Source organism: Atractosteus spatula, chromosome 4 (genome assembly GCF_055471065.1).
Source record: "Atractosteus spatula isolate fAtrSpa1 chromosome 4, fAtrSpa1.hap1, whole genome shotgun sequence".
Taxonomy (NCBI): Eukaryota; Metazoa; Chordata; class Actinopteri; order Semionotiformes; family Lepisosteidae; genus Atractosteus; species Atractosteus spatula.
The window spans coordinates 39,467,845-39,491,395 of record NC_142709.1 but is presented as its reverse complement, the minus strand read 5'-3'; the positions used below and the strand labels follow the sequence as shown (position 1 = coordinate 39,491,395).

At 34.9% G+C, this 23,551-nt stretch overlaps 1 protein-coding gene across 6 annotated transcripts; it reads right to left on the bottom strand.

Annotated features, from left to right (window-relative positions):
* Positions 1-4,061: 4,061 nt before the first annotated feature.
* gtpbp8 (GTP binding protein 8) lies at positions 4,062-23,207 on the bottom strand. 6 transcript variants are annotated; one of them, XM_088914871.1, is made up of 8 exons: positions 22,963-23,207; positions 21,354-21,699; positions 20,170-20,268; positions 18,933-19,063; positions 14,442-14,541; positions 11,499-11,617; positions 5,701-5,793; positions 4,062-4,083 (listed from the first exon to the last, which is right to left on the bottom strand). In XM_088914871.1, coding segments are annotated over exons 2-8 (879 nt in total). In that variant the 5' UTR covers positions 21,690-21,699; positions 22,963-23,207; the 3' UTR covers positions 4,062-4,082. The 6 variants fall into 6 exon arrangements, with proteins under 6 accessions (XP_088770997.1, XP_088770995.1, XP_088770996.1 ...); XM_088914869.1 differs by lacking the exon at positions 4,062-4,083 and having other exon boundaries at positions 5,583-5,793; XM_088914870.1 differs by lacking the exon at positions 4,062-4,083 and having other exon boundaries at positions 5,583-5,793; positions 21,354-21,695; positions 22,963-23,181.
* Positions 23,208-23,551: the final 344 nt, after the last annotated feature.

Here is a 23,551-nt window from a genome sequence, read left to right as displayed (position 1 = left end):
AAGCCATATAATAGGGCAGTGGGCAACCACCTGAAGAATGTACTGCCTGAATACTGAATAGCCATAGAAGCTACTGTAATGGGTTGTAATGGATGCTGTTATTTCATATCATTTTCACTGAGATGTTATTTTGTTCAGTCTTTTTATCTGTTATCTACCCGTAGAGTCCATATTCAGTTTTAATCTGTAATTTACTACTTATGTCTGTGAAATACAGCGAGAAGGAGCTACCGTTGCCTTTCCTCATTCACACTAAAAGCCACTGATGAGGAAACGAGTTGAGGGACGGATTGTTTAATCATTTCCCTCTTCAGGTAAAAAGTGTTTAAAACACAATTGTTATTTGCAGAAAATAGTTATAAATTATTTGTTATTATGATAAAAGTATTTTACATTCATATTTGAGTGTATTTGTTAGGTTATATCAAGTTATTAGAACAAAGTTAGTAGCGCGAATCCTTGTGGTTTGCATAAGGGCCATGCATTTGGTACGTTAAATGTGAATGTTTACGTGATTAGCAATTTAGTTCATGTTCGGTAATAGCCTTAGTTTATTTCATTGTTCCTAGTTTTCTATATTTATTAGTGTTTTTTTTATATTAATAACCAAAGTGCTATCACATTTATATTGCCAGTGAACGTTACGTTAAAAAAAAATACTAACGTGGTCTCACGATATCATCAATTTGATTGTGTTTTAGTGTTTCGTATTTTTTACTGAAATGTGTAATATACTAAGGAGAAGACTGAATAAGACATAATGCAGAATTTTTTTTAATATGTAATTGAAAATATTAAAAAGCATTTTTGTAACTTTCAACTTATTTTCTTTGTTTATATTGTATTACTGTAAACTGTTTATCCTATATAGATTCACACTAAAAGCCACTGATGAAGAAACGACGAGTTGAGTGACTGATTATTTAATCATTTTCCTCTTCAGGGGCGCTACACTACCAGTGTGAAGAATTCTATAGGACAGGCTTGGCACCTTTCTTTCATTAAAAAGTAAATGAACCCACACCTTGTGTGTGAGAATGCTGTTTGTGGACTACAGTTCAGCATTCAATTCCGTCATACCCAGTCAACTGGTGACAAAGCTCAGGAGATTAGGTCTGTGCAACTCTGTCTGCAACTGGCTGCTGGAATTTCTTATCGAGAGACCACAGGTGGTGCGGATAGGCAATAAAACATTCAACAGATAACACTCTTTATATGGCAGAATAGAACTACAGTATATCTATAAGATTGTCTGCAAACACATAGTAATAACAATGGTATTAAAACAAATGCATGCAGATTTAGAGTTCCTGGACTTTCAAAAGACATAATCATTATGTTGACTGGCGACGAAAAAAATAATAGTCCGGCATCCAACAGTATTTCTTAAAAAAGAAGAAATGTAAAGGTCTACAAAACAAAGGGTTGAATACAGCAATATTGGAAGTCAAGTCTGTTAAAAGGTTTCAGTGAGACAAATCCACAACCTCTATCAAAGAGGAGCTTTGAAACTGCTTGAAGTCACTGAGAAAAAAATTGAATACGAACCAGCCAAAAGTTAACAGTTCTGTTTCACAACCTGTTATCTATACCTTCACTTCTTCTTACGTGATTCTGGTACTTCTTGGAGTATCAAACAACACTTCCACCAGAACACACATTCTTCTCTCTCCTCAATCAGGAATTGACCAAGTAAATTAAATAATCGTTACTTCCAAATTAAAAAAAGATATGCCAAGAATATACCAGAGCATCAGAGTTCTTTATTTTTTTGGCACAGCTTTGGTGAAAAGAGTAATAGGTCAGCCACACTGGGTTAGACAATTATTTATTAATAATGACTCAACACAAACTAAACATCACACAACATAAACATACAAGTTACCCTATTTAAAAATGTGTCCCAGAGGCCTATGTCCTGACCAAGCAGAAAAACCCAAGGCTGCTCTCAAATATATAAATCCTATATAATACCTACACAGGCCAACAAGAGAGAGAGATCTGTCTTCTAAACTAAACAGAATACTACCTATAGTTAAATCTCTATATAAAAATCTAAATGCTACAAAGTGAATGGGAAATCTGTCTCCCTATTAAAATGCATCCACTTACCAGGAGAGGCTGTTTTTAACTTAGGGATTCTTTATACAGGAAATCAGAATTTCCTAAAAACAACAGAATGGGAAGTTCTCAAAAACCTATAGAAAGTCTACAACCCCCTTGGACTTTTTCACATTTTATTGTGTTACAGCATGGAACCATGATGTGTTTAACTGAGAATTTTTGCCACTCATCAACACAAAGTACTCTATAATGTCAAAGTGAAAAATTTTACTTAATTAAAAATAAAAAACAGAAAATAATTGAATGCATGAGTATTCACCCCCCCCGCCCGAGTTAATACTTGGTAGGACCACCTTTGGCAGCAGTTACAGCTGTGAGTCTCTTTAAGTAAGTCTCTATCAGTGTTGAGTTTCTTGACACTGGAATGGGGGACCTCCTGTGAAAAACTAAGGTTGCTGCTGGAAGACGTGTTAGTGGGGCCAGCAGGGAGCACTCACCATGTGGTCCATGTGGGTCCCAATGCCCCAGTATAGTGACGGGGACACTATACTGTAAACAGGTGCCGTCCTTCGGATTAGATGGAATGGTCATTAAAAATCCCAGGGCATTTCTCAAAAAGAGTAGGGGTGTAACCCCGGCGTCCTGGCCAAATTTACCATTGGTCCTTACCAATCATGGCCTCCTAATAATCCCTAGTACACAGCCTAAGGCATGAGAGTGAGCATCGGGAGTGCTGGAAAACAGAACCAGAAGACACTCCGAGAACTGGTTGTGAGAGAACCAGTAGCCTTGTGGAGTGGGAGCAGGATGTGCAAGATGTACATGTGCAAGATGGCAACCCCTACCCCCGGATTGTCATAAAGCCAATTAATTAGATCAGTTATAAATTAGCTTACTCTATAGTATAGTTTTTTTTTTTAATCTTAGCAAAGCACATTTTCTGTTAATATCTTTTCACTATTCTAAATGCAGCACAACTGTACTGTAATATTACAACACAGTTATAGCAGACAAGACAGTAAATTAATTGAACAGCATTGAACATGCTGTAATTATGGGCAGCCTTTCTGTAAACTACTCTAGGACAGTGGTTCTCAAACTTTTTGGACCAAGTACCACCCCTGATCAAACCAAAGCATCCAAGTACCATCTACAAGTCATCTTCTCATAGGAGCCCCAGAAAATCTCAATGACCAACATGAGCATGCACACACACACTCACACACATATAATAAATATAATAATAATAAACTTTATTTGATATAGCGCCTTTAAAGGTGGCTTCTCAAAGCGCTTTACAGAATGACAACAGGAACAACAACAATTAAAAATAAACAATAAAAAAGCACCATTTCAGTGAGAGGGGTGAGCCTGTTTAGTCGAGCACAGCAGATGTCAATTCATTGGTCGAGCCTTGATACAATTCACAACAGAGTCTAACAGATTTTAAATCCTCAGGCATTTTCTTGACAGCCAAGGCCTCACGGTGGATGCCGCAGTGTGTCCACTTCATATCTTGAGCAACCTCTTATTCTTGCAACTACACCGCTGTCTGTACAAACTCTGATGCATTTTATCCAGTCGATGCCATTCTCTTCAATAAATTCATTCAGAAGCTGAAATATGTGCTCCCCTGTAGTTCTTGTTGGTAGTGGCTTACAGGACAGAAAATCCTCATGGAACATACAGTACCCTCAAACTTGTATCTAATGTAAACAAGCAAATTGGCCAAATCAAAGGCATCTACAGACTCATCTAATTGCAGTGAAAAGCATCTGCTCATCTTAACGTGCTCTATCAGCGTACTTTTGACATCATCTGCCATATCAATAATTCTACGTCTGACTGTGTCTTTTGAAGAGGGCAGCAGGTCGAGCTGTTTAGCAGCTTTTTCTCCACACATTATATGTCAGCTCTTTAGCCAACGGTAAACAAAGTTCTTCACAAATAGTGTGGGACTTACCTGGTTTAGCAATCCGCAAGCTTTCATTTTTCCCCGTTTCTGTTTCAGGAGTCCATCTCAGAAGTTAAAAGAGGTTTTTATTTCATGCGCATGGAAGCGAAACACAGAGACGCTCATTGTATTTTTCTCAAATTAACCTAGAACAGTCCTTAAATATTTTTCTGTTATCTATCACGCTTTCCTGTGCTCACAAGATTGCCAGTGTTACAAAACCATGCACATTCTCCTACCTCCCTATTTGCTGAAGATAACTTTTAAAAAAAAATACAATTAGTCACTTACGTCCGTAGCATGTATTTCTATTCTTTCCTGTGCTTACAAGATTGGCATTGTTCCAAAATCAGGCACATTCTCTTACCTCCCTATTTGCTGGAGATAACTTTTTTAAAATACAATTGGTCACTTACGATAGTACGTAGGCTGCCTATTTGACACATAAACTAATTTTATTAAAGTAGAAAATATGAAAACCCGTCCAATTTTTCAGTGTACACAACAAATTTCCAGGGTCATCTGGCTTACCATCTGGGGTACTTAGGGGACAATTGTGTTTGCGAATTTCATTGTAGCTGAGCTCTTAAATCACTGGTGATAATCTTTTTGTTTGCTTAACTATTTCTGTACTCTTTCCTTAGTTTAAAATTAATGCACTCTCTCCTCACCTTGCTTTTATGTTTGTAGTCCTAATTACCACACAACAGCTCTTGATGGATAGCCAAATCTTGATGAACACAAATAGGAGCAACAGTGTGTGAAACACTCCATCTGTGTTTATTTTTTATCCCAGAAGTTAGTTACATTTCAGGAAGCACCTTTTAAATAGGGGAATTATGAACCTCATAAACTGGCTATAATTGTTAATCGCAAATCCCAATCAGCTTTTTAGGAGCCGAGAGTACTTTTATAGATCAGCCGCAAATAGCTGACATGGTGGTTATCTAGGGCCAGGATTAAAATGATAGACCTACACAAATCGTATTTAGAAATAAATGTCAGTTTATTTATGATTGTGTTTATGATTGTATGCAACACAGTTTTTTATCACACCTGATACATTTTCATCTTATCAGAATTTTGAACAATTATCGAAGGATATTCAACTCCTACAAGTATGGATAATTCCAGAATAAACTCTTGGAACTCTGATGCTTTTTATTAGTAAAATAGTTTGGTCTAGTAAACTATCAAAAGTAAGATAGGGGCTCCTGATATTTTCTTTGCTAAAGCATTTTCATCATGTGTAGAACTATACACAATGGGAGTATTGTAGGCCAATACAAGATTTTCTCTGGTAAAAAAAGAATGACTAGCATCTCATATCCAAAAAGCGCATTTTCTAGTAAAATCTGAGAGGGGCTGGCTGTATCAACTAGGTTAAATGTTATACTGTATATGTCACATCTTTTCTCTTGATTATAAAATGTATTTCAATTTTTTAACCTGGGTTTGACAATACACCTAAACTTGAGAGTGACTAAAGGTGAAATCTTAGGGAAATTCTAACTTTTATATAACCATTTACAGAGCCATAAATTTAGATGCGACAACACCAAAACATTTGAATACTGAATATTTTATTATAAATATACTAAAGTTGTGGTTAGCATATAAATTTAAGAATAAATTATACAAACAACAGATAGGATTTGTGTACATTCGGCACATACTTCTACCATTTTATCTGTGAATCAGACTTCAGGTGAAGGTTTCCTGTCACATGGGCAATGAAGCATCGCAGAAGGTATATTCCCTTGAACTGGGTTGCACTGTAAAACACAAAATAACACTGGTTCAATCAAAAAAATAGTTTTCTCTGTGTAAAAAAATATTTAAACTGCAGAAGAAAAATACATTTCTGCTTTACTTTAGTGTGTATTTCTAAAGATACTCCCCTGTTGGAAATATACAGTATACATTATGTGATCTGCTCAAGGATCAGGTTCAAGTCAATTGATAGCATTAAGTTTATTTTTGTTTTCCATTAATTTTAATCACATGGGGCTGGTATGCCCATATATTTCAAAGAATATGTTTGCCAATGTCAGAAATGTAAGCATGAGAAATGGCCTCAGACATCCAGGCTATGGGAAATCAGGTGACATTTAAAGAGTTACTCTAATATCCTTACCTACCTCCCTACTTCCTCTTTTTTCTTCTTGACTCATTTCCTTCTTTTTAATCTACTCATAAAAACATTTTCTCCCTGTGGCTTCATACCATCTGTGACCAACTGGCACTTGTCTTGCTTTGTGTACTGTGTAACTTATTATACTATGGTGACTTTTTGTTACACTTGTTACATTTATCATTTTTTGGTTTCATTTTTAGTATGTAATTTTTCCAGGTGTTTTTTACCAGCTAAAAACTTATTATGCAAACTTAATCAAAAGTAACATTTAATTAGCCCACTAGCACATCTACCTCGAATGAATTCTTCTAAGTAGTGACTTTTATATTTTTATTCAGGAAAAATGTATTTTTTGTAGAACTAAAAAATCTACACATTTTTCAGTAGTGCAATTGTTATATTAAAACTCCACTTGTAATGTGCTTCATTAACCAAGCGATTCAGTTAAATGGACTTCTATCAATTCCCTACTGAAGTTGTTGACAAATTGTTGACAAACAGCTTATATGAATCTTGTTAACATAATGATTCTCCCATATACTTTCATCTTTCAATTTATCCTTGCAGTCCACAGAGTTTTTTTACTTTAGTCAACCAACAAGACTTATATATTATGTTTTTGATAGATGTAGCAGGTATTTTATTCAACTAAAACAGTAATTCCCTCCACCTGTAAGGCCACAGTATGACCATTCCAACTGATTTATAAATTGTTTCATGAAATGCATGACTGGTTCTTTCAGGTATTCAAATATGACCATGTTAAGAGTGCATACAATGCATGCTACTCTGTGACTCCCCAAGCCTAGAATCACCACTTAAAATTTATATACAGATCCAGCCATTCATAACGCATGGCAGATACTGCAGCACTTTGCAGTGTGTATGCTCCAATGCGCCCATTTTTTTAAATCTGTTTTTGGACTGCACTATTTTGTACAATCACCAGGTGGAGCAGTGAATGCCTAACATGTTGTATGGAAGCATTAGTGTTTTAGCCAGAAACTGTCTGGTTTCGAATCCGTGACAATGCTGAGCCCCCTGAGACAATCTTTTTCCAATTAGAGAATTTAAGTTGTATACTGTTTAGACTTTTATTAATTTTAAACTGTGTATTACAGTATGTTAAATATTAAATTAATTAAAAAGTAGGTCTATTTTATAAAAACAAACTCACTCAGCTGGATATATAAAAAGAGTTTATTAGTATACTGTAGCTTGTTGTGAACGTTATGTGCCTCTTTCAGGTTTACATCCACATTGAGAAAATCTAAAGGTAAACTTTGGCGGCGGAAAATTAAAACTGAAGTATAATATAATACATATGTACACACAGTAGATGGTAGTGGTAGCTAAATATAAAAAAGTACACAACAGTATTCCACTATTTATTCCTTAAATATTTTATGCAGTCTTTAAGTTGGTGACTTAGGTTGGGTATTTTGGAAAAGTTTCAATGTGCTTTTTCTAACTAATACTTCACAAAAAGCTATTATGTTTTACCCTTTTCTAAGAATATGTAGTAAGACCACTACTTGTTGTAACTGTAAAAAAGTTTGACATTCATTTAAAAAAAAAAAAATTATTGTCCTTATAGTGGTAATGGACAATGAAATGCTCATGGACTGTAATGTAGCATGCTGCACGCAGGTGGTTCAAAGCCCGATCAGAGCATTACTCTTGTTTTATTTCTTACATAGCCAAAGATATAAAAATAGCTCATTATTATGTGCACGCGATGTGCCTTTCAGGTTTACATCCACATTGAAAAAATCTATATTTTGTCTTAATCCAAATTTCAGGAATCAGTAATCAGCAATACAATTTAACTTTAAATTTGAAACTTTAAACTATATATTGTACCGTACAGTATTACGCAGTCCAAAGGCTTACTGGGATGTTGTTTCTGGCAAAATTGACTCCAGCGTGAGTGTGTGTACCTGGATGAATTATTATAAGTGATATCTGCTTCACACCACACCACTTGTTGCATTTACAAAATTAAAGTGTTAAAACATTAAGTGTTTAAACATTTAATTAAAAAGTAAAAAAAAAACAGCATACACAAAGATTCTAAGCTGATCACGAAGAAGAAAAATCACCTGTTTTTATAGCTTTTACAGTCATGCAATGTCTAATTTAGGTAGGGACATGTTATTTTCTTATTTTTTATTTTCTTTTAAAAAATTAAAAGAATCAGCTGCCAATCGAGCCTTTCGGTATTAGGTTACATTTTTTAAGTTTTTGAGAAACTTCAGAACGCTTCAACTGATGCATAAAATATGTAGCATAATGTGTGCTGTGGTGATAAAGCTATTAAGCACAGAACATCTTTCCCCCTGTAAAATTAATTTAATATGTAGTTTATTCTTACCTGAGTAAAAACAGAAATTACAAAAGAGTTTCACAAATTCAAGAGAGGCTGAACCCAACAAGTTTGTGTTATTCTGTTCTACAGGGTCAGGTGTTTCGCATACAGTACAGTAGATTATGAATTGCACTGTAATTCTCACATTATAAACTCTTACACCTGGGATCCGCTATATTCAAACTAAGGTTACTAAAAATGCAACCAGGTACTAGATTAATAAATAAAAGCTGGAAAAGTTTCACAAATCATGATCTTTAAAATGCCTGTGATTTGAAGGCTCCGTGTCATTTGTTCGCAAATTTATTGACATCTGAAACATCGTGTCTCATTAAAAGGCATTTGAATAAGAAAGTGAATTGAATTAAACCGTTTGAACTGGTATTTACTCCCACTGTTGACAGTATTTACATTTGCTCATTCATGTTTTTAAACAATATCATTTAACATTGAACATGTTGTGATATATAAAAAATAATTAAAAAGCCAACATAGTGTACATAATATTTACTATTTTATTTTTTAAAAAAGGAATCTTTGTAAGAAGAAAAACTTGTGCCCAAAGCGGGAATCAAACCTGGACCTCCTGGGTGGAGAGCCCTCCAACAAACCCATTGTGCCAACAAGCCACTACGAAATGTAGCTGAAACGGACAGGTCAGAATGTTTCCAAAGTAATCATGAGTGAATGAGTCAAAGAAACTGATGCAGATGTTTAAAAAAGAAAGTGGAATACAGTAATACTACCAGCTATATATATTATATTTAGATCCCTAAATTAATATAATTATTAATTTCTTTAGTTATGCGGTTCTATATTATATTCCCTATTAAGCAGATTCTAAAAAGTCTGTTTTTTTACTGCACTAACGACAGCAAGTATTCACAAAAATACTTATATGTTAAAACAGTATAGCTTAGTATAGAAACTTAATAGTTAGAATGAGCACATCAAAACTTTTCCAAAATAACCACAGTAAGTGACCGAGTTAGAAAAGTTAGACTTTGATGCAAAAAATGTTTATGAAGTGGAATACTGCTATATATTTTTTTTATTTTAGCTACGTTTACCAGCCATATGCAGTATGCATAACATATTTATATTCCTAAATTAATATCATTTATGATGTTCAGATATATTAAGTTCCAATTATTTTTATGCTCAGCTACCAACATTTCCCTTCAGTTGTAAAATTCCATATTAATATTCTATGTTAAGCGAATTTAAATATGCACAGCAGAGAGATTAAATTAAGCAATCGCTACACTAACATATAATGTACCACAAGTGCCACCTATCGATCATCTTTGGCCAGTGAATTACATACAGCAACGCACTGTACGACTTGTATCATATTCGGAAGATTAGTTATTTCAGGTGCGCAAGAGCTTGGTTAGAGGAAAACTACGTAGGCCAGTTAAATACCACTAAGCATAAATGTGGACTACAACTTACAGAATAACAAATATATCTGATTGTAAGGTCTCCCTTATGATTTCTTAGGAAATATGTACAAAAAACAACAATAATCAAAACAATAAATAAAAGTGTCTACAGTTGCTATAGATTTTTCAGATACAAAACTTTCATTTGAAACACATTCTTGCATGGCATTACTTTTCTTTTACCTGAACAGCGTGTTTACTACTAGAACATTAGCAACATTCCTAATCAGTAAGCCCACATAGGCTAGGAAAATATATGGCCTTTTTCATTCCTGAAATGCTTCATTGCGTAAACACAAACCCTTTTCTGTCTGAATAACTTCGAGTACCTCAAAATCTTGACAAACTGAACATAGTTCGTGCAATATTAATACTGAAAGGTGTCATTTGTGAATCAGATCCTTCTCAATGGATATTTTACTCCACCCTCTGAGAGCGTGTTGTGCTTTTTCTCCATAATGTACCGACAGCTGCATGCCCCATAAACTCCAAGCGTAAATACTCTTTTTTCACTTCTCCACCACCCCAAATCCTCATATGTAAATCCATTTGCATGAGTTGCAGTGTGTGATTAAGAATCTCATCAAAATGCAGGGCATATCCTGCTTGTCATGACACTTCTCTTACAAGCAGCGATTTAAAACAGGGAGCAATTCCGAAAATGGTCAAATATGCAGATTTTGTTTCACCACGAGAAAATTTAGCTACCATTTCGCTGTCACGGAACACTGTTTTAAACAGCTGCAAATAATGTGAATCAATTACTTTCAGCGCCAACAAAACTTGCAGAAATCAGAAAGTACATAAGTGTTAGACACTGATATCCGTGTTTGTAGCTGCAGAAGAGTTGAAAAAGGTGCCAATTCCAATTGTTTCTCTTGCAGCCTTATCATTGTCAATGCGTTTTTTATCGCGTGACTTGCTAGCACAGTTTTACCTTTATTCTTCACATCAAAAGTTTTCCCGCATAATTTACATCTTGCACGTCCTGGGTCTTCATCTTTTTGGAGCCATAGATTGTATTTTTCATTTGCTAACCAGAGGTCACTGAAAACACATTTACCTGGCAGTCTGACATGGCTCACTATAAAATTCCCGCAAGAGGGACTGATGTGACAATATAATGTGTAATGTTAGCAACGGGTACGCCGCAGCTCTTTTTAAAAGTTTGCTAACTTACGAACAAAATTACATGATAGAGCCATGATAATTTTGGGTCAATTAAAAAAAATCCATGACTTTTCCAAAACTTAATGAACATTGGATCATTTTTCAAAACTTTTCCAGGTTTGGAAAATAAAATGTCATTTTTCCAGAACTTTTCCAGGATTTCCATGACCGTGGGAACCCTGTATACATAATGGCCACTCTGAACAATGAAACAAATTGATTTTTGGAAATGCATCTAATAATATCGCAGTAGTTTTAAAATCCTTAACTACTACAAACAAAATTTAAGAGTTTAATATCCTATTGACTGGCTTTACTGTAAAGAAAAGAACAAGACAAACAACTCACTGTTTAACATACCTTACTAGAAATGGCTGGGGAAAGCATCCCAAAGTGTGCATCTTTATAGTGTCTTCCACCTCTACTATGTGCCTTAACAGCTCTCCCCTGCTTGCCTTGTCAATCTTGGTCACCACAATCTATACAAGAGCAAATTACATTAATAGGATAACATTCACCTGGAGAAAGGACTACTTGTTTCTGACATTGGTACTTCAAAATGCATTACAAAGGCCTCTTAGTGGAATTCTGTGCATTACAATCATTATGTATGACTAATTTAGATCAATTCCTGCTAAACAAGCACTATACTTGTGTATACAGTCAAAACAGTTTTATTTATAATTAAATCAAAACAAAATCCTTTTTAAAGTTTAGTTATTTCTTCTAATGCAATATATTGTATTTCTGTATTTCAAATTCATCATCTTTCAGGTATGTTATAATTTGCACTTCTTTCATACTGGCAAAGTTCCAAACTGAAAATAGCTTACATGTATATGTATTATGGGATATAAGAATCTGCTAAAAGGAAAGACCATGTAAAGAAACTAACTTTTACATATTTTAAGTCAAAGGAAGGAGCCAATGAGGAAGCATGTCTTTTCTCTTGTGCATGTCTACAAAGTGTATGTTTGTATAATAACTTGGCAGATATTTGTATGATAATAGTAATGTTTTTATGGAGGTTTCAAAACTGAAAAGAACATTTAAAAAAAGTTTATAAATATATGAATATCCTAATAGGATAGGCAAATAGAACACAACATGTTTTTTAAACGTCAACAACTTAAGAAAGTTCTCTGCCCAGTAAACTAGTGCTTTAATGCTACCTTCTGGACAGTTGCAAAATCAGATACTGAAGCAACTATCCTCACAATATCTGAAACCTTTCACACACAGTTTGAGGGCATGCTAACTTACAATTCTTCTCACATAATCTCAGCTATATTTAAAGTGCTTAATAATTGAATGCCATTAAATATTTCAAAAATACATTAAACAACGCATTTCATAATTATTTCAATAGTCATGTTTCATCCGAGTTGGAAGCTTTAAAGAACAAGTTCAATACTGCTCCAGAAAGCAGAATGTATTCTGTCTTGCCTATATTAAGGGATATTGAGGTCACGGATGCCTCTGTTTAGCACCAGCTTTAGTGATACTAAAAAAAGAATACTGAATAGAAAGAATACTGATTTGGATGGCTACTCTATATTTTCACCTTCTAGCTAGAGGCTGTTCTAACTAGAGTTAGGGCAAGGCCTTTTTCCCAATAGGACCAGTAGTTAGAATACAGGCATAATTTTTACTTTGGTTTAATGGCTTCAACAAAATGTACTGTAAATGTAGAAAATGTAATTAAATTCAAAAGTATTGAATTAAAGGTATTCAGATCCTTCCTATACGTTTTCCACAAAATATTACACAAACGTTTCTAAACACATTTTACTAAAAACTTGAATACTTTAACTGCAGACATTTACGAAACAATGTAAGATATTTCACTGTTAAAGTGCAAAATAAATGAAAAAACTGAAATATGTTGAATTATTCAGATTCTTGAACTCAATATTTGGTGTGAGCGCCTTGGGCAACAATTACAGCTGCAAGTCTTTTTGGGTAAATACCAACTTTGCACAAGAGCTTGGTGAAATATTTGCCTATTCTTTTTGGCAGATTTGCTCATTTTTTATCACGTTGCTTGGAGATCATTTATGGACAGCATCTTTTGACAGATTCTCAATAGGATTCAAGTCAGGATTCTAACTGGGCCAATTTATTATTCTTAAGCCAGTCCAGTGCAGTTTTTTTGTTTCAGATTACTTTCCTTCTAAAAGTTTTAAATTAGGTATGAAGCAGACATGGGGAGCTGTGTCAGCATACATTGTATGGAAAGAAGCAAGTAAAAGTTAATTCCATGTTGAAAAGTAGAAAGAAGAAACATATTTTAGCTGTTCACCTCTTTTTAGCAGAAGACCAAGGACCACAGGACCAATGCCAAGCTAAAACTCTAGCATAATTCATACACCATGTATGCACTATGTGGGGTTTGCATCAGATGTAACACTGCATTTAGACCACAAATTTCAAGTTTTGCTTAGTCTTGCACAGAACGTTTTGCCACATGCTTGCAGTATCGATTAAGTGATTTGTTGCAAACTCCATAAAGGATTAAAGCTTTTTTTTTTCATTTCCTCACAATACCCCTCTGTTGAGTGGCCTGGATATTATGCACCCACTAACTTTCTTCCATCTCAGCCATTAATTTAGTAAGTTAAAACTCTTAAAAATGTAACCAGTTTTTCCCTTGCTCAGCTGCTCAGTTTCTGAGTGATATGCAAAGAAACAATTAAAGGTTACTAGTGTGCTTTCCACAGATATTTTTTGAGAAACATAGGAAGGGTCTGAATACTTTTTACCACAATCTGAGAAATTAAGGAACTTTGAAATGGTTTTAAATCCTTCTGTTAATCTGTGCTTTACACATCTTTACCCTTGAATTGATTTGAAAGCTTCTTAGTTTCCATAGCTGCTTGAAATTTGCTAGAATTTCACTACATGACACAGGGACAAGTTAATTCATTCTGAAATCATATAACCCAGTATTATTGCATACAGAGGCCACTCAACCAATTGTGTGGTTCATTATTTTAGGTACACAAAATTACATTAATTTAGGTTAAGGTTAGGACGCACAGCACATAACTGCAGAGTGTAATCACTGCAAGCTTTAAAGCAACAATTTTTTTAAAACTGTGCAAATGTCTAAATACAGTACTTTTGCAAAGCACTGTAAAAGGGTGTTAAATTGAAGAATGTAACACACTTTAGATATTTCAAAAAGAAGACAATAGCTTACACAACTGTTTCCAAATGTTTTTATCAACCTAGTGTGTAATGAATCTTTGTGGATACTATTTGAACCATTCATCATATAATGTACTGTTTTACTTTACTTACAACATAGGGAAGGCCAAACTCCTCACACATGCCAATGGCTATTCTGTCTGCCACTTGAAGTCCCACTGAACCGTCAATAAGCAAGAATGTTCTCTTCAAGCTTACAAAGGGAAACAATAAAGAAAGCAAATATGTACAAGCAAATAAGTTCATATCTAGATTTGGAGTGTGACCTAAGTTTGAAACAACTTAAGGATAAAATACTGTACAATGATCAACAACTCAAATCATTTTAATGCCCCATTAATTAAGCTTTATATATTACATATTTACAGTGGTGTGAAAAAGTGTTTGCCCCCTTCCTGATTTCTTATTTTTTAGCATGTTTGTCACACTGAAATGTTTCAGATCATCAAACAAATTGAAATATTAGACAAAGATAACACAAGTAAACACAAAATGCAGTTTTTAAATGAAGGTTTTTATTATTAAGGGGAAAAAAAAAATCCAAACCAACATGGCCCTGTGTGAAAAAGTGATTGCCCCCTAAACCTAATAACTGGTTGGGCCACCCTTAGCAGCAACAACTGCAATCAAGCGTTTGCGATAACTGGCAATGAGTCTTTTACAGCGCTGTGGAGGAATTTTGGCCCACTCATCTTTGCAGAATTGTTTTAATTCAGCCACATTGGAGGGTTTTCGAGCCTTAACCGCTTTTTTTAAGGTCATGCCACAACATCTCAATCGGATTCAGGTCAGGACTTTGACTAGGCCACTCCAAAGTCTTCATTTTGTTTTTCTTAAGCCATTCAGAGGTGGACTTGCTGGTGTGTTTTGGATCATTGTCCTGCTGCAGAACCCAAGTGCGCTTCAGCTTGAGGTCACGAACAGATGGCCGGACATTCTCCTTCAGGATTTTTTGGTAGACAGCAGAATTCATGGTTCCATTTACCACAGCAAGTCTTCCAGGTCCTGAAGCAGCAAAACAGCCCCAGACCATCACACTTCCACCACCATATTTTACTGTTGGTATGATGTTCCTTTTCTGAAATGCTGTGTTACTTTTACGCCAGATGTAATGGGACACACACCTTCCAAAAAGTTCAACTTTTGTCTTGTCAGTCCACAGAGTATTTTCCCAAATGTCTTGGGGATCATCAAGATGTTTTCTGGCAAAACTGATCTTTTTGCTCAGCAGTGGTTTTCGTCTTGGAACTCTGCCATGCAGGCCATTTTTGCCCAGTCTCTTTCTTATGGTGGAGTCATGAACACTGACCTTAACTAAGGCAAGTAAAGCCTGCAGTTCTTTGGATGTTGTTGTGGGGTTTTTTGTGACCTCTTGGATGAGTCGTCGCTGCGCTCTTGGGGTAATTTTGGTCGGCCGGCCACTCCTGGGAGGGTTCACCACTGTTCCATGTTTTCGCCATTTGTGGATAATGGCTCTCACTGTGGTTCGCTGGAGTCCCAAAGCTTTGGAAATGGCTTTATAACCTTTTCCAGACTGATAAATCTCAATTACTCTGTTTCTCATTCGTTCTTGAATTTCTTTGGATCGCAGCATGATGTCTAGCTTTTGAGGATCTTTTGGTCTACTTCACTTTGTCAGGCAGGTCCTATTTAAGTGATTTCTTGATTGAGAACAAGTGTGGCAGTAATCAGGCCTGGGTGTGGCTAGAGAAATTGAACTCAGCTTTCCAAAGATGTGATAAACCACAGTTGATTTATGTTTTAACAGGGGGGGCAATCACTTTTTCACATGGCCATGTAGGTTTGGATTTTTTTTCCCTTAATAATAAAAACCTTCATTTAAAAACTGCATTTGTGTTTACTTGTGTTATCTTTGTCTAATATTTCAATTTGTTTGATGATCTGAAACATTTCAGTGTGACAAATATGCAAAAAAATAAGAAATCAGGAAGGGGGCAAACACTTTTTCACACCACTGTACATATTTCTCCTCAGTGAGGTTTTCTAAATGATAAAAGTTGTTTAATTAGCTAAACACAATAATAGTCCAAATGCTGGGTTATGATTTGGAAAAACAATGCATTATTAATATACTAAAAATCTGGTAGTGTTTAAATCCAAAAAGCAATCTAGAAAGAAAGAAAATGATTAAAACTGACAAAAGGCTGTTATATGTTACAAATGTAGTAATAAAGTCCCAGTCATTCCATACCATTTAACCCAAACATATTTTTTTTATTGTAAGGATAAAAACGTGCTATTTTAAATACACTTTAACTTAAGGTCATAACTAATTTAATATGGTTTGACAGGAAGATATCCTTGCAGATTAAAAGCAGTGGCACAAAATATATAAAAAGAAGTTTGCAACACCCAACAGTGACTCTTATCTTTAAGGTAAGAAAATTGCTGGAAATTCCTGTGGCATTCTTTTGACTTTGGGAGTTTTGTAGACAACTTTGTAGGTCACAGCTGTTGTTATCTTATCAGATCAGGTGGCTAGGCAATTGTAGGGATATTTAACACTCATTGCCATGCACTGGGAGCAAGTTCCTGCTTTAGCAGTCCAGACTACAGAAATATTCCTGATAATACAAGCATTGACTTGTAAAAGACTAATCTTACAATTTATAAAAGTAAATAGTTATAAAAGTCCAATAGTTGTGTCTATAATTAAGAGATTTCTTGAGGCACTAAATCTCTTTGATTTTGATGTACTATTTGGAAAAGGAAGAAAGGTCCTGATTTGTTTAAAATCCATTTAGGATATATTTAATCCTGCATAGGGTATTTTCTTTTATAAGAAACAGGTTGTTTTTTTTTAAATGGCATTTGTGACTCATTGGGTTGAGATCTGTTTCTTGATCCTGTAAAAGCCTGGGCCCAGGTACTCAGTTTTTGTTAATAAGTACTTAATGTTTTGTATTTGTTGTTTCTGTAAATATCTTCTCATCTTTAAAATTTGCTGTCTTGTTAATTACTTTGTTATATTACTATGCAAGTAACAAAGAAATACATGCATACAAGTGCTACTGCTTGGTATTCCCTTACTATAGGGGTTGTGTAATTAACATTTACAATTTGCATTCAAGACAATATGGGTCAGGAATTGATTTTATATTTAAAATTGCAGCCTTATTCATTGAATTTGTCTACATCTCAGCTTTTTACAATACCTATATTTTTTATATCTACATGTACATTTTCTATATAGTGCAAGAAGTGCTAAATATTTTTAATGCTCAGTTATGCACTCCTAATATACATAATATGCATTATTACTACAGTGACAATACCTGATTGATATGCAGTTTGAATTTAAACATTTTACATTCGGGGAAATGCAGTCAAATCTGATTTTAATACAGAAGGGTCATCTGCAAACTTTTAACAGTCACAAAAAGCAAATTAGTGATTTGGTTTGGCTGACGGGGTGTTGTATGGAAGAAATGCAGAGCATGATGAAAACAAGCTGAAGGTTCTCCCAGTTTAACTATTGTTGCTCCTTGTCCAAGTACCCACTATACAGCATTTGACTTTACAGGCACACTGACCCATAATGAATGAGCAGTTTACCATTTCATTTCATTTTTCCATTTCATGGTCATTTTATTACAGTTGGGTGTTATAATTATGGTGGGAGTGAAAGTACAAGCTGGACTAGGATTCATGTTTATTTTAGCTCATTACTACAAGTTTGTGATTACTGTTGTTTCTTTTAATTGATCAATGCTATTTTAATTAAATTAAAGCCAATACATTAATACTTTAATTATCATATAATGAACGGCTGCTTATGTCTGTTAACCATACATACTATAAAGTACTTTAGCACATTATGGGATGATATAGAGGTGGACCTGGTTATATGCCAATTTAGCCATTCGCGACGGTTCTCTGCACCAAACCCTCATATGTTGAGACTCTACTGTATATATAAAAAAAGTTATTGACAATCAAAGCCCGCTGGTTCTCCAGAGAGACCATTCATTAAAAATCCATGATAATATGAACAGCCTTATTAGAACATAAAGACTACAGATATCCATCGATTTTCTAACTGCTTTATGCAATTCAGAGTTCAAGGGAACTAGAGCCTATACTGGCAAGCACCTGGGGGCATTCTTTAGACATTTGGGGTTAGACTGCTTGATAAGTCATAGCAGGGCACACACAGACACATACATGCATACATTCACAACAGGGACAATTTTTCCAGATGCCAATTAGTCTACCACTATGTCTTTGAACCGTGGGAGTAAACTGGAGCACCCGGAATAAACCCATGGGAACATCCCCAGATATATGATCATATTACACAAATTGTGGGTATTCCAGACTGGACATTTGTAAGGCTTAACATTCAGGCTTCAATTGTGATCAGGCTTAAATAAAAAGAACTTTGAACTACAAAAGTTTACATTTTTTAAAGGAACCACACATCACCAAAATCCAGCTAGCACTGCTCATATGATTGTCCAAATATGTTTTGTTCATAATGTATAGCTCCTCCGTGTGTAGTTATGTATTTTATGTTCAAAGCACATTTCAATCAAAGAAGTAAATAAAAACTTAAATTCATACTTAGTCCTGGTTTCAAGATAGGCTTCAACCATTTCAACAAAATCCTTTGGTGCTTTATGTCCATAACCTGGCATGTCAACTAAAGTGAAGGCCTTACCAACGGTGAAGAAATTAATTTTTTTTGTGTGTCCCTGAAATAAAAAAAAACATCTGTGAACTTGCGTCAGTGATTACAGTACTGAATTGTAAATTAGCTTTTGTCAAAGTTATATGCAATTGTCACTGATAATATAGGATAGTGCAAAATTCAGCAGAACAATCAGGAACAAAATGTTATGTTTTTTTATGGCAGATGTACAAGTGTACAAATACAGTGCATTTTAAGTTGTTTTAACATTTTATATTTGATGTACAGTACAAAGCTGTCCTTGTTATTCTGTAACTCTTCTTCATATTTATGAGGTACAGGCTATTCTTTGCATTGAATGCATGAGCAGGAGCAGGATTAAATCTTTTTATTTGAAAAAAGGTTTTGTTTAAAAAATAGTTATCAGCTCATTCCTTGTTATAGTGTATGTTCTGATGAGGTTTACCCACTGCTTAAAGTCTAGTTCATATTTCTCAGTCTGTCCTAACTTAAGTTCCACCAGTAGTATGAATGGCTGTAGAGTTCCCTACTTAACCACCTCATGTATTGTGCAGTCGAGTTTTTATCTTGTTCAGAATAGCTGCTGCACAAGTGGTCGATGAAGAAAGTTCCATACTACCTGTATGTCACACAGGCAACTTCAGTCAATGAGAAGTTAACAGCTGTTACTAACTTGTTGCATTGACTGCTGTAATTAATACATCAGCTGTAAGACACCATTCTGTTTTTCGAGCAACACAAGGGCAACTTAAAATTTCAGTTAATAATATATGTATATATATTGTAATACTACCACCAGTGATATGTTATTAACTTACTCGTCAACATCTGATCTGACGAAAATATGGAACATTTAATGTCCTTGTATTACAGATTTCATGGGACAGATACCTCAGAAAGTGAACAACCGTAGAAAAACCCGGACCAGTAGCAACCCTAATGCTATTGCTAGAATAACCAGATCATTTTTTGTTTGCCTTCACATTTATTATTTCACAAGAAGGCATCTTCCTAACAGGATTCTCATGACCTCTTGTGGTGAGTTAAGATATGTACCAATGTCTTGATGCCCATTTTCAATATAAATTCTATACACCTACCTGTATAACATGGTGTAGAAATATATTTTGGATTTTTTTTTTTACTCACCGGCATTTTAGAAACTCTAACTTCAACCTCTGGGACCAAAGAAAACAATGCTTTAATAAGAGAGGATTTTCCAACATTACTTCTGCCAATAAAGCACACCTGATGACAGGAAAAATTAGTTAGACAAAGGGTGCGTATTCACAGAGCTGGGTCATCACGATTACTGACAGAAAAAATCTAGATGTCACCCTTTCCCTTAAATTACATGTGCTTTATTTAATCAGAACAAGAAAAACTGCCCAAGGACACCCTCTACAATTAAGATACATGAGGACATTTGCTTTCCAAAAATTACTCAGTTCTACTGGTATACAATATTTTCAGAAAATTCTGTTTCGGTTTTCATTTGTATTTGACTGTTGGCTAAACATTTTGTTATGAATTTATAACTTCAGTCAAGGACAAAATAAAGCAACCCCCCTCTACCAGCAATACAAAAAAAATAATGTTTTAAACAAAGAATCAAATTCAAATTTGTCATGAAATTATCTTTTCTAAACAAAGCATCTCTAGAGGTCTCATTGAAAATTGTCATAAAGAATTATAATTTGCTTAAAATTCTAGAGGACAAGTAGAATAGTACTAAAACTGTTGTAAAATGTCTGTAACATTATCGCTTACGCTTCCTCCTTCAGAAAGTGAAAGCAACTCATATGGTGATACTGGAATCACCAAAGGAAAAAATTATCAACAAAACAACTTGAGGTAAAGTAAAAAAAAAAATATCTTTAAATTATAATATTATAATATTGTAAAGCATACGGCCACCAGTGAGTGTGTAAGAGCCGGCTTATCAGAGCGGTGACGTCACCGCCCTTCCCTGTAATAGCAGGGCCCACAGCCGCTGGGCTGGGGGGAGATCTCTCTTTAGCTCAGCAGGCTGGGTCCCTGTTGAGTGACGCCGGAGGCCCGGGTTCGAGTCCCCGATAGTGGGGGGCTGACCTGATGCAGCAGCAGGCGGGGATGCCCACGTGAACCCCGTAGCGTTACAATATTAAAAGTTAGTCTTATAAAACCTTTTCATTTGCATTTGGAGAATCAAAAGACAGTGCTATAAATTTAAACAGGTGATTAATTTATTAAAACACATTAGCCAAATTAATTAATTGCCAATTCTTCAACATAAGACTCCAGATAAAGTATGAATCATTACTCAAGTTTTAAATCACACCCTGTCCACTGACCTCTGGTTGGGTTATTACTGGAGCATGATCCATTCTTACAGCTGATGTAAAATAATCAATCTTGTGTTTCTTGGAAGAGAAGAAGAGTGCCTCTGCCCTTTCTATGTCCTCAAAACTAGGCTGGAATAACTGGAAGTTGGTCTTGCTCACTCGACTGGAGAGGTGACTCTCCAGCTCGCTGAAAGGAAAAACAAGGCCCTGGAGCTTCTTCTCAGGCATCTGTGCTGCTTGATGAAATGAAGACAGGCTGTGGGCACCTTGCTGCGAGAAAATTACGGATACAGTTTTGGGCAGCACTGTCCATGTTCTCAAGTGAATTATTCTGTTAAGAAGCATGGTGTTCTGTCTAGGACATATAAAGGCACAAAACAAAGACTTTCGTAAGACATAGAACACATTCTGTTCTTTAATATATTAATGTGCAATGATGCTTTGTAATGTGTATTCACTGTGTAATCTACAATTTTCAAAAGTTTTTCATTCAAATGCAGTTAGTTAAAAAATTAAGTTGAGATCATACAATGTCACCCATTACACAATTAGAAATGTTTATTAAATTATTTTCTTCAAATTTCTTAAAACATATTTTTAAGTGTTCAAAAATAAAATCTTAAATTTCTCTTTTCTATGGCACACTAGACCTCAGTAACTCTGGGGTTTCCATATATAAAAGCATCTGTAACTGAATGAGTTTCTTGTGCACCACATGCTACCTTTTTTCTGATCTAACCTACACAGTCGTTCAGATCAAATAAATCTATAACTTAAATGAAAACAAAAAATAAATACAATATTGTAATGAATTTAAATAGACATACACTGGTCTATCGGTAGATGAAACCAAGTCTGTTGACAACAGAAGCAAGTCACAAAGTAGTTTGAAAAGTTTTTTTCCCCAATACTGTAGTATTACAGAAGACAATTTTATTTTTTTCCAATAGTATTTTTAAATGAAAATCTTTTGATAGGTGAAAACAATTACTGTATCACAGACGACTGTACCTTACCGAAAAAGATGCGGTCTGCAAGTTTTTTTTAACAGCTTTAATTCCCATCCATAAAGGAACTTTCAATGAGATGATGCCCCTGAAGAGGGGCATCGTACAGACTCCAAATTAAAAGATTAAGTTAACTATGTTAACGTACTGAGAAAATATATATTTTTTTTTAATTAACAAGAACATGCAGACTAGGTGACAGACAGGAACTGCTATTCAAGACGACGTAAAATTCAGAACAAACAGTTGATTGCGTAATCGCTTAGTCTAATTGATTAAACTATCAGTACCAGTTACTGGTTTTAGCATTTAATCCTAGTTAAGACAGCCAGACACTGATTTAAAATGAACCAACTAGAATTTCCAGTGGGAAAACGGCTAAAAAATAAACAGCAAGTACCGAATACCCTTCAACGCGTACAGATTCACTGGTTTTAAACTGTTTTAACTATTCGGTTATTAGTGCATTAACGTATTATTATTATTATTATTATTATTAACTTTATGATATTATGTTGGCCTTAATGATTAAGCATCCTAATGATATGCTTGCGTGAAACATGTCTTTCTACCCACATGGCAAATTATATTACATAATTATGTTTACGTACCTATGCAAAAATCAAGTAGTCCACAAAAAAGTATTTCCATAAAATATTGTTATCGTCTCCTTTTGTGCATATTACACAGTACAAACCCATACAGCAAAAATAAAAATAATCTCGTAGCGTGAAGCAAACTACATTAAGCGACGCTAGCTTGGCAGCACCTTTCAAAATTAAAGTTCCTAAATCCTGCTTCAGAAAAAAAAAAATCCAGGACCAGGCAAAGTCACATTTATCAGCAATTTACATACACTTCCGGATCATTCGCGTCTCTTAATATTGTTAGCTTCACTCTACTCGCTTCAAGTGTGTTTCAATTTAGCTTGTCCCCCCGGAAGCTCAAGAGACGACAAACTGTACCGCACTGACAAGTTTTTTTTTTTAAATTCCTTTTAAAATGTTGACGAGTAATACAACTGCTTTTATACTCTTTTAAATAATTGTGCACGCCCTTCGGACTTTCCGTACTTTAGGACAAAAGGACTGCGGGAAATTTTAAAAAAGAACTTTCAAAAGAAGTTACGTTGTGTGTACAATAGTTTGGCACAATAAAAGCGAGCTGCGTTTGCACTAACCTTTTGTTCATTTCCAATTT